Raw genomic sequence first — 15,444 nt, 5'->3', positions numbered from 1 at the left:
TCCAACATAAATCCTATATGTATTCCAAGGCTGAAACAATCTGGTCACAACTGCATGGAACATAGGAAAGAATCATAGAATCCCTACGGTGTGGAAACAGGCCCTTCAGCCCAGCAAGTCCACACCAACCCTCTGAAGAGTATCCCACCCAAACCCATTCTGCTACTACTGTACATTTACCCCTGACTAATGCACCAACCTAAACATCCCTGGACACAATGGGTAATTTAGCATGGCCAATGCACCTAACCTACACATTTTTGGATTGTGGGAGGAAATCGGAGCACCCAGAGGAAACCCACGCAAACACGGGGAGAACATGAAAACTCCACACAGACAGTCATCTGAGGCTGGAATCGAACCCAGGTCCCTGTTGCTGTGAGGCAGCAGTGCTAACCACTGAGCCACCGTGCCGCCTAGAGGCACGCCATTCACCCCCTCACGTCCATTCCACCGACAGATTATGTCGGATCAGCATGTCATCGGCTCCATTTATTTCCTTGAGACCTGGACCTACCAAAAGTTTAGGCCCACTTCTCTCATACATTCTTCCAGAACAACCAAGCTTGCTCAGCAGTTCATTTATAATGCTTAGAATTAATGGGAACTTAACAATAGTGATGATGATCATTGTAATGGGTTTGGGAGAAAGGAGCTGGGCGGAATGCATACTTCTGTTCCAAGAGAGAATAACATTTACTTGAGACCTTGTGTTGTTTTACTGACAATGATAATTTATCACATCTTGAGCTTGTTATGCATAAATGGTTCCTTTATTTCCAAATTACAATGGTGTCCACACATCAGTAGCACTTCATTGGCTATTCAGTGCTTTGGAATATCCTGAGGTTGAACTGGATGTTACATAAATACGAGCTTTTCTTTCTTGTACAGGTTCAACACCACCTCAGATTTTTGTTGAAATAATTTGCTTCTTCTGGCAGTCAGGGGATACTTTATTTAGAAATAAAATCACGGTTTTCTGCAACAAGGTTATGCAAAAGGATAGACCATTTCTCCTCAGTTACGACTCAGAGAATGTTGCCTGTGACTATAAATATTAATATGCACAGGCGGCAATTAATATTTCACTAGCTCTATTGGGTTGAGGGGAGAATAGAAGCTCATCATTTTCGGCTCAATCAATGAACATTAATAGACAGACACATCCATCTGTACACAGGCCAAGAATGTATCATTTAAGTTCAGGTCCCATCAGCAGAGACTGGCTTACATCCATTATATTAAACATGTCAGATAATCAATTTGTGCTGAGCCTTTTCTTGGGAGAAACAAGCCAGTATTTACTATCGCACAGGAGCCAGTACAAAGGGTATAATGACCCTCTCAGAGACTTTATAACTCAGCTTCTGGAGACACATCTTTCTTGCTTAATACCTGCCAATATATTTGATAATTGTCTCAGTCAGACCTGAGTCAGTTTATTTTACAGAATCAGGCCTCAGCTGTATATCAATCCAAAATCATTAACTGAACATGTTATCTTTAAATTGTTATGATAGAGACACAAGACGACAGATATAACTCCTAAATCACAGGGTTCAGGTTCAGATAAAGGAGCCTTCACCTATTTGTTTTCATTTACCTGAATGGCAACTGAAACACAGTCTCACTTTTATAAATACGTTAAATGATCTGCTCTTGACTGCTCTTAGCTTCATTAGGCCTCAGGAGCCTTCTTAGCCAGAGCACCTGCTTCCTGTCCATTTTGGAACCTGCCCCACAAATTACTTTATAAATTATTACATGGGATGTGGGTGTCTTGGCAATCGGCAATCCCCAAATGCCCACTGAACTGATTGGTTTGCAAGACCATTTCAGAGTGCAATTAAGAGTCAACCACATTGCTGTCAGTCTGGAGCCATACGTAGACCAGACCAGGTCAGGAAGGCTGATTTCCTTTCCAGAAAGGATATGAAGGAAGCAGATATTTTTATTTAAATTATTTGTTTTTGCAAGGTTTGTAGCTCAGGTTGAGGTTTAGGGTGTAGGGTTACTCGCTGAGCTGTAGATTTGATATCCAGACGTTTCATTACCTGGCTAGGTAACATCATCAGTGGCGACCTCCAAGTGAAATGAAGCTGTTATCTCCCGCTTTCTATTTATAGATTTGTCCTGGATGAAGTTCCTGGGGTTTGTGATGTCATTTCCTGTTCGTTTTCTGAGGGGTTGATAGATGGTATCTAGATCTATGTGTTTGTTTATGGCATTGTCGTTCTAGTGCCAAGCCTCTAGGAATTCTCTGGCATATCTTTGCGTGTCTGTGAGAAAAAATGGCCAAACTAACACACAACAGAGAGGACACCACAACACACTCCTGGGTTAGAAACCTCTCCCACAGACACGGAAAGAATAATACTGGCCAAGGGACTCAACTACAACACAGGGACGCCAAGACAGCAGACTTCCTAGCAGCACTAGAATGCACACTCAGAAACAATGGACTGACAGAAGAGACACAACAAACAGTGAGACAAAGTATCATACCCCTGATAACAAGGAAAAGACAAACATATAACCTCAACACCAAGGAGACGAAAGCACTAAAAGCACTAAGAAACGATAAGGACATAATCATACTATCAGAAGACAAAGGCAGAATGACGGTCATCCTGGACAAAGCAGATACATCCAAAAAGCGCAACAACTACTTGCAGATACCAACACCTACCAAGAGAGGGAGTTTGACCCCACCCCACAGCTCACCAATAGGATAAACAACACACTGAGGAACCTATATAAAAAAAACAGACAGATAACCAGGTTCGACCTACAAAGAATGAAACCTGAAAGCAACAACACCCCCAGATTCTATGGACTACCTAAAGTGCACAAACCAAACATCCCACTCAGATCCATAGTATCACTACAGGGACACCATCACATAAACTGGCTAAAGAACTACAGCAAAAGCTGAAACACCTGATCAGCGGATCCAGACACTCTATACAGTCAACACAGGAATTCTTGGACATCATCAGAAATATACACATAGACAAGGAAGAAACTATGGTCTCATTCGATGTAACGGCACTGTTCACCTCTAAATCGACAAAACCCTAGCCAGAGAAACAATAGCCAACCTGCTGGACATACAGAACCGACAACAAGACGGGGAACCTATCAACAAAGACGGCATACTCAAACTACTGGACCTGTGCCTCACAACACACTTCACATTCAACAACCAAATATATGAACAAATCAACGGCACACCCATGGGCTCACCCATCTCTGGACTCATAGCAGAAGCTGTAATGCAAAGATTAGAACAAACAGTCTTACTGCAAATTCAACCCAAACTCTGGGTCAGATATGTAGATGAAACCTTTGGTAATCATTAAAAACACAGAAATAGAGAACACACACCGGATCATCAACGCCACACTCACAGGAATCCGATTCACTAGAGAGGAAGAAAAGGACAACCAACTCCCATTCCTAGACGTGATGGTACAGAGAACACCGAACGGAGAATTCACCACAAAGGTTTACAGGAAAGCCACACACACAGACCAAGTCCTGAACTACGAAAGCAACCACCCCAACACACACAAAAGAAGTTGCATCAAGACACTGTTCAAAAGGGCCACAACACACTGCAGTACACCAGAACTGCAAAAAGAGGAAGAAGAACACCTATACAATGTATTCGCCAAAAACGGATACCCCCGCAATTTCATCAACAGATGCCTAAGGGAAAGACAACGGAACGAGGACATGCCACAACCCAAAGGACTAGCCACACTACCATACATCAAAAACATTTCTGAACTGACAGCCAAACTACTGCGACCACTAGGACTCATGACAGCACACAAACCAACAGCCACTCTCAGACAACAACTCACCAGAACAAAGGACCCGATACCCAGCATGAGCAAAACCAATGTAGTGTACAAATTCCCATGCAAGGACTGCACAAAATACTACATAGGACAAACAGGAAGACAGCTAACGATCCGCATCCATGAACACCAACTAGCCACGAAACGACATGACCAGCTATCCTTAATAGCCACACACTCAGATGACAAGCAACATGAGTTCAACTGGGACAACACTACTATTAAAGGACAAGCCAAACAGAGAACAGCCAGGGAATTCCTAGAGGCATGGCACTCATCCACAGATTCAATCAATAAGCACATCGACTTGGACCCAATATACCGACCCAATATACAGAAGTGCTTTACAGGAGGGTCCCAAGCACTGAGGATGTCACCTGGACAGGGGACGAAACGTCTGCAACACAAATTCCCAGCTCGGCGAACAGAACCACAACAACGAGCACCCGAGCTACAAATCCTCTCCAAAACTTTGAACCTTATAGAGGTTTATAAAATCATGAGGGGTATGGATAGGGTGAATAGCCAAGGCCTTTTCCCCAGGGCAGGGGAGTCTAGAACTAAAGGGCATAGGTTTAGGGTGAGAGGGGAAAGATATAAAAGAGAGCTAAGGTGCAAATATTTCTCAGAGGGTGGTACGTGTATGAAATGAGCTGCCAGAGGAAGTGGAGGAGGTTGGTACAATTACAACATTTAAAAGGCATCTGGATGGATATATGAATAGAAGGGGTTTAGAAGGATATGCTGGCAAATGGGATTAGATTAAATTTAGGATATCTGGTCGGCATGGACGAGTTGGACTAAAGGTTCTGTTTCCATGCTGAACATCTCTATGACTCTAAGTTCCATTCTTATAATGATATTGCAATGAAAGTTTATAATCAATTGTTTTTATTTAGGAGCTTGCATTCTAAAGCAAAAGTGAATGGAGTTTTGGTTTTGCTCATCAAAAAGAAACATGTGAATTAAGCTAAATGACCACATACACTATCTGGCAAAATAATTGCTGAAGTGTTTTCTAAAATCGGAGTTTCCTTGTGACTTACAGAAAGGTGGGCCAGAGGCTAGAAACATGGTCTATTTAGAAGACCCAGGCCAGCAGAAGGAAGCGGTCTTCAGCCCATCAGTGCTGAAAAGATGTCTTCAACAGTTCTAGCAGTCCAAGGAGGCAGGACTGAAAGAAGCCCCAAGCCTTTCTTCAAGTTCCGTGAGAAAAGTCACAATGAGTTAGATGGTGTGTGTGTGGGCAAAAGTGAGGACTGCAGATGCTGGAGATCAGAATCAAGATTGGAGTGGTGCTGGAAAAGCACAGCAGGTCAGGTAGCATCCGAGGTGCAGGAAAACAAAAATAAATCGGCCTTTCGGGCAAAAGCCCTTCATTAGGAATTTAAAAATCACACAACACCAGGTTATAGTCCAACAGGTTCAATTGGAAGCACACTAGCTTTCGGAGCGACGCTCCTTCATAAGGTGATAGTGGAGGGCTCGATCGAAACACAGAATTTATAGCAAAAGTTTGCAGTGTGATGCAACTGAAATTATACATTGAAAAATTGATTGTCTGTTAAGCCTTTCATCTGTTAGAATACAGTGATAGTTTCACTTCTTTCATGTGTAAATCACAAAACCTTTTTTTTTAAAAAGGTGCATTCTCGGGTGCATTGTTAACAGCTAACCCGAGAATGCAACTTTAAAAAAAAAGGTTTTGTGATTTACACATGAAAGAAGTGAAACTATCACTGTATTCTAACAGATGAAAGGCTTAACAGACAATCAATCTTTCAATGTATAATTTCAGTTGCATCACACTGCAAACTTTTGCTATAAATTCTGTGTTTCGATCGAGCCCTCCACTATCACCTGATGAAGGAGCGTCGCTCCGAAAGCTAGTGTGCTTCCAATTGAACCTGTTGGACTATAACCTGGTGTTGTGTGATTTTTAACTTTGTACACTCCAGTGCAACACTGGCATCTCCAATTCATTAGAAATGTGTGTGTCCCTGACAGCGACAGGAAGAATCCATCTAGTGAATGTATAGGAAGTCGCCAAAGGGAAATGCTTGCAACCTCATCAATTGAATATGTAACTAAATAATGAAGTTGGGGTTGAGTACCTGTAAGGGATATTGCTGGGGAAAATAAAATTGAAGTTTCACTCTTGATGTTCATGTAATATTTTGTTACATAACTTTATTACAACAAAAAGCGATGTTCTTTTCTTAAAAGTATATTAAGACACAATTGTAAATATATTCAGTTAGTGACCTCCACACTGTACTAAGTTTTGAAAAATAAACTTACGATCTATAAGGCCAGGTTTCATTCTGAAACCTGAGTTATCAAATATTACCATCATCTGGGATCATAACAAGATATAATCCTCTAAGCAACAGAGAGTTTCATCAAAATGATGAACAATTTTGGTTTATTCACTGTTGATATAGGAGACCAGGGTTCAGGTCCCACCAGTTGTCAAAGTGTGTCGTAACATCTCAGCACAGTTTGATTGGAGACTGCTTGAAATTTTCCAAACAGCTCTTGTGGTGCGGTGGTAGTGTCTGTACATCTGATACACAGGGCCTAGATTCAAATGCTACCAGAGATGTGTAATAACATCTCTGAATAGTTGGGTGAGAAAGTATCTTAGCAGTCCTAATCATAGCCAATATAAATATAGAAAGGAGCCAATAGCTATGAAATATTTTCAACATATTGGAGAACATCTTATGCATTAGAACTCAGTCTGTGGACATGTTATCCTGAGCAATTCTTACAATGGAAAGATTTGTTACATTAGTTCAGATGTTTTTGAGAATGATTTGCATTCTGTAGAACTGACTACATTTCAAGTAGGTAAAAGTAGCAGGGACATGTGTTTGCCAGTGATAGCAGGTTTCCTTTCCTGTAGGCCATGAGTGAACCAGTTGTTGGTAATGGACTAGTGGTATTATCACTGAATTGTTAATTCTGGAAACCACAGTTTGAATACAGCCATGGTGGATGGTGGAATTTGAATCCAATAAGCAAATTGAAAAATCTAGGATTAAGAGGCTAATGATGATCATAAATCAATTGTAGATTGTTGGATAAGCCCATCTAGTTCACTAAAGTCCTTCAGAGAAGGAAATTGCCATCCTTACCTGGTCTGGCCTACATGCGACTTCAGATGCACAGCCGACAATGCTCCCGACCCACGAATATAAATATAAAAAAACTCCCTTGGTGTAAGACCACTATTTAATTAAATTAGTTAATTCAATTATCCCAGAACGTGCTGCAGTGGGAATCAAATTCAGGATCACTTAATAGCAATCCACAAACAACTCTTGTGATGCAGTGGTGATGTCCCTGCTTCTGATGCAGGAGACCAGGGTTCGAGTCCCACCTGTTGTCAAGGTGTTTAAGTAACATCTGTGCTTGGTTTGATTGGAAAATATCAAGCAATCCCCAAACAGCTCTTGTGGTGCAGTAGTTGTGTCTGTTCATCTGATACAGAGGGCCTGGGTTCAAGTTCTACCAGAGTTGTGTGATAACATCTCTGAATCGTTGGGTTAGAAAGTATCTTAGCAGTCCCTAGCCATAGCCAATACAACCCAGGATCCTCAAGGAACCAGCCTTGTAGTGGATCTGTTCAAGCTATGGCCTGCTACTAAATATATACCTGTTGGCATTGACTTGTAATACAGCCAAGTTCACATAACTGGGCATAGAACCACAACTGCTGGCAAGTGAGGTTCACCCATGCAAACATCTTTCGTAACTGGTTCTCCAAGCTTGAAATGAGAATGCAGTACTGCAGGAATTTGGAGATGTTATTTTTCAGATAAGGTGGTAATCCTGTATGCACTCTAAGACAGAGCAAAACTGCATTCCATTAAACTGCTGACCTGCCCCAACAGCACTAAAGATTATCTAACCGTTGCCATTTTGAGAGGTCTTACTGCGTGCAAATTGGCTGCCACATTTCCTACATCTCGACCATGATTACATTTGGCCAATATTTCATTGGCTGCAACGGGGTATCCTGAGGGTGGGAAGGGTGCCACAGAAATGCAAGTCTTTTCTTTGTTTCTTTCTCTGTAGCTCTAACATTGATTAGATCAGATTTAGCGTCTTGCGTTATTGATTAGTTTCAAATCCTAACGCACAAAGTCCAATTAGTTTGATTGACTATGCCAGCTCCTGTTATTTATGATTCACTTTGACTGAAAGCCTCATTGTTTCATCAGTGCAGTGAGCACTTTCAGAAAGGACATATGCTTGGAAAGGCTATAATTTGGAAACACTGTCTAATTATTGGACTGGGCCAGCTAAGAGTAACCTGATAATGGCTGCATTACTGCATTATCAAAATGTTTGATCCCACACGAGATGTTCAGCAAGTGGAATTGATCTCATCAGTTGCTTTAAAATAACATAGTCAATCTGAATGGAGAACTATTGAGAGGCCTTTTGTAATTCATTTGCACAGAAGAGCTCTGCAGGATTTATACAAAGTCAACAGAAGAAAAATTAGAGTAAGGAGCTCAAAGAATGGGATGAGAAGTTCTGCTGTTCCAGAATATGCTGTTCATTATAAACCTGTCCATTCAATAATGACCAGGGTTGTGTTGGGAAAAAGTTGGCTGCTGCAGTGGCTTGGGAACATTCACCTTTCAACAAATAAATAAGATATTGCTTCATTTCTCAGCCAATTCTCAGCTTTCAGCCAGGAGCCAAATTGTTGTGAGCACATACCCACAGGCAGGATGGTGGCTCAGAGGCTAGCACTGCTGCCTCACAGCACCAACGACCCAGGTTCGATTCCATACTTGGATGACAGTCTTTGTGGAGTTTGCGCATTCCCCAGTGTCTGCATGGATTTCCTCTGGGATTCCTCCTATGATGCAATGGTTAGGTAGATTAGCCATGGGAAATTGCACATAGTGATGTGCAGGCTAGGTGGATGGCTATGGGAAATGCAGGGTTACAGGGGTAGGGTAGCTGAATGGGTTTGTGTTGGATGGTCCTCAGAGGGTCATTGTGGCCTCGATGGGCTGAATAGCCTGCTTTCACGCCGTAGGGATTCTACGAGTCCTACTCCGGTAACCTGGGTATAATAATCTCAGATGATACTCCAAGCGGAAGCGACACTGTTGGAGATGCCAAGTTTTTACTGGAATAGTAAACACAGGCGCCGTCTGCTCTCTCAAGAAAAGAAAAACATTCCTTCACATTATTTCAACACAAGTCAAGACAGTCCTCCTGGTGTTCTGGTCAATCTTTGTCCCCTAATCAATACCTGAATGCATATAATCCGGCTTTTATGTTATTGTTATTTGTGGGAGCTTACTGTGCACAACTTGGCTGCAGTATCTCCTAGCTTACAAGTGATGAAAGGATGAAAAAATGCTTCATTTTAATGAGCTTTGATACATCCAGAGGTTGTTAAAGGTGCTATAGCAATGCAGATCTTTATTTTCATGGATGGGGACATCTAAAGTGCGATCTTACAGTGGCCTGAAGATGGTCAAACGGTTAGCAAGATAAACCAAGGAAATCACTTCAAATTAAATTGCGTGGGTGCAAGATGGACACAGGTTCCAAATATGAAAGAGGTACACTTCATGCTGATGTCAAACCCTTAGTGCAGAGTGATTCTGTCTGTTGGTCAGTCCGTTGCACATTATTACACAGAGAAGAACAAAAAATAAAATTGCTATAAAGAGGATTTTTCTGGTCCAGTGGTTGTGTCCCTGAGACACCTGCGTTCAAGTCCCAGCAGTTCCAGAGGTGTTCCATAATACCTCTGAACAGATTGATGAGAAACTTATATGATTGATATCAGGAAGTTATTCCTTCAGTGAGACCAATACTTGGGGCTACACTCCTGCTTCTCTTCCTGGGACGTTTGAAGGTGGAGGTGTATGAAAAATCTAATACGTGTCCTCCCATCACTGACATCCCTGAACTGGTACAAGCAACAAAGGATACCCTGTGTGTATTACATGGGACAGGAAACAGCCCTCAACATGGAGGAGGACCAACAGCTAGGGCTACTCAGGGCAAAGTTGAGGGAGGATTGGTGAGAACATTCTTTTCATGCCTGCTGGGGCCAAGAAAGGCTTGTCCTGCCCACCCCCCCACCTCCCAAACAGTGTCAGCCCTACCAATGTACCCTCCCCACCCCCGATCACTTGAACCCAGCTCCATGCCCCCTCTTCAGGTCTCTCACCTCAGCCACAGACCCTGGATTGACTTGAGCTCCTCCTGGTGGAGGGACTGCACAGACTGCCGCACACTTGGTGCGGCTGGGACCACAGTGATGTCAACGACCGGCTCTGTCAGGTGGGATCTCTCCCGAAACAGGGGCAGAAGCCTCAGCACAAAGCGATGAGCACTCTTACCAGTGTTAAACTGCCGCAAGGCAGCCTTGGGAAGCATGGGTAGGTTCTCTGCTGACTTTTGAGGAGGGAGAAAGGAGGGTGGTGGGCGGTGACAAGAGCAACCAATTAAATCCACCTTTGGAATTTACCTACAGCTTGATCTGTGGGGGCACTGGAACCACTAAAGAATGAATGGGGTACTGAACTGAATAAACAATGAATGAAGAAATAAATGAATGAAAGAAAAGGAATGAGAAGTAAAACTAAGTACCCATTTGTGCCTTTGATGTTGGTCAGACCATTGGAATAGAATTAGAATAGAACAGAATAGAAATTTATTTGTCATGTGTACTTTTACGTAAACAACACTGTGGAAAGTATTCAAAGTCACCACGTCACAGTGCCCACAAATTCGCAAGTAGCCTCCTGCTATTCTTTGAAGCAACATCACATAACCTATTGTGCCCAGCTGAAAGGGCAGGTGGGACCTCTAGCTTTGGAGTTCACCCAAAAAAGCACACCACCTACAATGCAGCACTGCCTCCTGGAGTTACCCTTGGGAAGTTGGAATTGTGAGTTGTGAAGATAGGCTTCAAGGGGATTTAGTCTGGCCGCGAGAGTGGGTAAGTGCCTGGCAGATGGAACGTAATGTAGGTAAGGGCGCGATTATCCAACGTGAGAGGAGGAATGAAGGGGAAGAGCAGTTTTTGTCCAAAGCGGGCCATTGTGCACTTGTTCATAAGTCACTGCAACATAGTGTGTGAGTGCATCAAGCAATCCAAGATACAAGTGGTTTGTTAGCCATTATCGGAAGTGGATTGGAGTAAAGAAACATAGATCCTGCTTCAATTGCATAGAACACTTGAGAAGTGCATTGAGAGTACAGTGCCATTCCTTGCCTAAGGTGGGTTAAATAGCTTAATAATTATATTTTTATATGGTATAGCATATAATGTATAATCGTTATTTCAGTATATGCAAGAATTTGTTTTGAGTTTTGTAAAAGAGAGTGAAGGGTCAGTTTTCATTTCCTCGTCCTGATACTGATACAGTATGTCAAATGTTTACCTGTAATGTTGTTATACTGATGTATCCAGACAGATCATGGAGCTGTGGACTCTCTCTCGGATGACTGAAAACTCTTGTTCTGTTGAAAATTCCACCTTGGCCTAGGTACGGTGGGAGGAGAAGTGAAGGGTTGCTGTGTATGTACTGGACAACCATCACAAACAGCGGGACCACGAGAATCAAACCCACCACAAAAAAAATCAACTTCCACTGTCAGGGGTGGGTGGGAGAGAGAAACAGGAAAATACTGGTTAGTCTGGACACACTGCTGGAAAAAGATGAAATATCTTAAGAGAAACTGAGGCTATAAGTTGCTGGAGGAAGTCATTCAGTCACTTGGGCCTATTCGGCTATTCATTTAGCTCCTGGCTGGTTGCTATTTTAACTACATTCACCCTACTCTTCCGTTATACAGGGCATGATTTGGAGTATTGAGCACAGTTCTGGTCATCATACTTACCAAGGCATCGAAGGGTAAGGACCAAGTGCTGAAAAGTGGGTCTTAGAATATTTAGGTGGTTATGTTGGGCCAGCATGCACATGATGAATTGAAGGGCTTTTTTCTGTGTCACAGATCTCAGACTATAAAATGACTCTGATGCATTGGCTGCAGTTCAGAGAAGGCTCACTAGACTAATACTTGAATGAGTGGTTTGTGTTCTAAGGAAAGGCTAGACAGGCTAGGCCTGTATCCTTTGGGGTTTAGAAGAGGCAGAGGCAGAGGTGACTTAATTGAAATATAGAAGGTCCTGAGGGGATTTGACTGGGTGAATGTTAAAAGGCTGTTTCCTCTTGTGGGCTATGATGTGGAGGAGATGGTGTTGGACTGGGGTGGACAAAGTTAAAAATCACACCCCCCCCACCAGGTTCATCAGACGGTTGTGGAGTACGTTGTGGAAGAAGGAGCAGCACTCCAAAAGCTAGTGCTTCCAAATAAACCTGTTGAACTATAACCTGGTGTGTGATTTTTAACTTTGCCCTCTTGCGGGAGAATCCAGAACTAGGGGTCATAGATTTAAAATAAGGGGTCATCAGAGCGATGAGGAAACATTTGTCTTCTTTCAGTGGGTTGTGGGTCTTTGGAATTCCCTTCCTCGAAAGGCAGTGGAAGCAGAATCTTGAAATATTTTGAAGGCAGTAATCCTTGATGACCAAGAGGCTGAAAAGGTTATTAGGGGGTATGCAGGAACATAGAACTGAGATTAAAATCAGATCAGCTGTGATCTTATTGAATGGCAGAGCAAGCTCAAAGGGCTGAATGGCCTATTCTCAGTCCTTCTTCATAGGGGTGTCTGTACAACTCCTGGTTCTGTAAGTGTCACTGAACAAAGATCTACCTGAGGCAGGGATTTTGACCCCTGCTGGGCCCTGGACGTACTTAAGGCCAAAGATTTGTCCCACTGCTGGACATGTGACAGGTAGCTGATTAGACTTGTTGAGAGCCTCATTAAATTGGACTAGAGAACATAGAACATAGAACATAGAACATAGAAGAATACAGCGCAGTACAGGCCCTTCGGCCCTCGATGTTGCGCCGATCAAAGCCCACCTAACCTACACTAACCCACTATCCTCCATATACCTATCCAATGCCCGCTTAAATACCCATAAAGAGGGAGCGTCCACTACTGCTACTGGCAGGGCATTCCATGAACTTACGACTCGCTGAGTGAAGAACCTACCCCTAACATCCGTCCTATATCTACGCCCCCTTAATTTAAAGCTATGCCCCCTTGTAATAGCTGACTCCATACGTGGAAAAAGGTTCTCACTGTCAACCCTATCTAACCCCCTAATCATCTTGTACACCTCTATCAAATCACCCCTAAACCTTCTTTTCTCCAATGAAAACAACCCCAAGTGCCTCAGCCTTTCCTCATAGGATCTTCCTACCATACCAGGCAACATCCTGGTAAACTTCCTCTGCACCCGTTCCAGTGCCTCCACATCCTTCCTATAGTATGGCGACCAAAACTGCACACAATATTCCAGATGCGGCCGCACCAGAGTCTTATACAACTGCAGCATGACCTCAGGACTCCGGAACTCAATTCCTCTACCAATAAAAGCCAGTACGCCATATGCCTTCTTCACTGCACTATTTACCTGGGTGGCAACTTTCAGAGATCTGTGTACATGGACACCAAGATCCCTCTGCTCTTCCACACTACCAAGTAGTCTACCATTAGCCCAGTAATCCATCTTTTTATTACTCTTACCAAAGTGAATCACTTCAAACTTAGCTACATTGAACTCCATTTGCCACCTTTCTGCCCAGCTCTGCAGCTTCTCTATATCCCGCTGTAACCTGCCATATCCTTCCTCACTGTCTACAACTCCTCCGACTTTCGTATCATCCGCAAACTTGCTCACCCAACCTTCTAACCCTTCCTCCAGGTCATTTATAAAAATGACAAACAGCAATGGTCCCAAAACAGATCCTTGCGGAACACCGCTAGTGACGGCACTCCAAGATGAACCTTTGCCATCAACTACTACCCTCTGTCTTCTTCCAGAGAGCCAATTCCTAATCCAAACCTCCAACTCACCCTCAATGCCATATCTCTGTATTTTCTGCAGTAGCCTACCATGGGGGACCTTATCAAACACCTTACTAAAATCCATATATACCACATCTACCGCTTTCCCCTCATCTACCTCCTTAGTCACCTTCTCAAAGAATTCAATAAGGTTTGTGAGGCACGACCTGCCCTTCACAAAACCATGCTGACTATCCTTGATCACATTATTCCTATCCAAATGTTCATAAATCCTATCCCTTACAATTCTCTCTAAGACTTTGCCCACAACAGAAGTGAGACTCACTGGCCTATAGTTACTAGGATTATCCCTACTCCCCTTCTTGAACAAGGGAACCACGTTTGCTAGCCTCCAGTCCTCTGGCACTACTCCTGTCGACAAAGAGGACACAAAAATCAAGGCCAATGGCTCTGCAATCTCCTCCCTTGCTTCCCAGAGAATCCTAGGATAAATGCCATCAGGCCCAGGGGACTTATCTATTTTCACCCTTGCCAGAATTTCCAACACCTCTTCTCTACATATCTCAAAGCCATCCATTCTACTTATTCGTGCCTCAGTATTCATATCGACAACAATGTCCTGTTCCTGAGTGAATACTGACGAAAAGTATTCATTCAGCGCCTCCCCAATCTCTTCAGCCTCCACACGCAACTTCCCATTGCTATCCTTGATTGGACCTATTCCTTCCCTAGTCATTCTTTTATTCCTAAATAAAAGAAGTAATTTTCCAGTTAGCCTCTGGTTTCCCCCAGCAACATGGTCATTTTAGGGGTGGGTGCCTATCAGCAGTCAGGGGTGGGGGCGAGGTGGGGGGGGGGGGGGGGGGGTGGGGGCAGAGGGGTGGTGTTGTCCTATGTTCCTGACTGACTTGAAGACCATCCCTTGTTTACCCTGGGGTTGAGAGCAGTCACTGGTTAACATGAAAAGAGCTTCCCTCCACAGAGGTGCTCCAGCCACATGGATCTCTTTAGTGTTGGAGAGTGGGTGTCTCCTCTCTGACTTTGTGCCGTCGCTGCTTCCTTTTGACTAATACAGCCTGCTACTCCTTTCAAACAGAAAAGGCCTCCAATGGGCCTTCCAGTTTCAAGAGGTAAGCCCCCACCAGGAATTGTTGGCCAAGTTGGGGCCAGGCCAATAAAAAGGGGTCCTGAGAATATGGATTAGTGGTGCTGGAAAAGCACAGCATTTCAGGCAGCATCCGAGGAGCAGTAAAATCGACGGTTGGGGCAAAAGCCCTTCATCAGGAATACAGGCAAAGTGCCTGAAGGGTGGAGAGAATATCCCGGCCAAGTGATAATGTCCCTCTGGAAGCTAGTTCAGGAGACAAGCAAACTCAGGTCTGTTCCCAATCAGTTCCCAGACCTAGCAGCATCACTGGGAGGGAGAGATTCAGGTCTCAACTATCCATGAAGTAGTGTTACTTCACATTCCCCTGAATATCCCAACTCCAAACTGAAACCTTCTCATTCTAAGCCTCCATATTCTTAGTTTCTTAGATTCCCTACAGTGTGGAAACAGGCCCTTCAGCCCAACAAGTCTACACCTACAAACTCTGGGAAACAGGAACCACACCAACCGGTGTACGTTTCACCACTGCCGCA

At 43.5% G+C, this 15,444-nt stretch overlaps 1 protein-coding gene across 2 annotated transcripts in view; it reads right to left on the bottom strand.

Moving 5' to 3' along the window:
- The window catches only part of st6galnac3 (ST6 (alpha-N-acetyl-neuraminyl-2,3-beta-galactosyl-1,3)-N-acetylgalactosaminide alpha-2,6-sialyltransferase 3), a 287,359-nt gene that overhangs the window by 230,755 nt on the left and 41,160 nt on the right, over positions 1-15,444 (bottom strand). The window contains exon 2 of one of the 2 annotated variants that reach the window (XM_072574750.1): positions 11,303-11,512. The exons of the other annotated variant lie outside the window; for it this stretch is intronic. Coding sequence (XP_072430851.1) covers positions 11,303-11,512 — 210 coding nt within the window. The remainder of the gene's footprint in view (positions 1-11,302; positions 11,513-15,444) is intronic. 2 annotated transcript variants of the gene reach the window in all.

Source organism: Chiloscyllium punctatum, chromosome 7 (genome assembly GCF_047496795.1).
Source record: "Chiloscyllium punctatum isolate Juve2018m chromosome 7, sChiPun1.3, whole genome shotgun sequence".
In the NCBI taxonomy this organism is placed as follows: Eukaryota; Metazoa; Chordata; class Chondrichthyes; order Orectolobiformes; family Hemiscylliidae; genus Chiloscyllium; species Chiloscyllium punctatum.
This window is presented reverse-complemented; position numbering and strand designations above follow the sequence as displayed.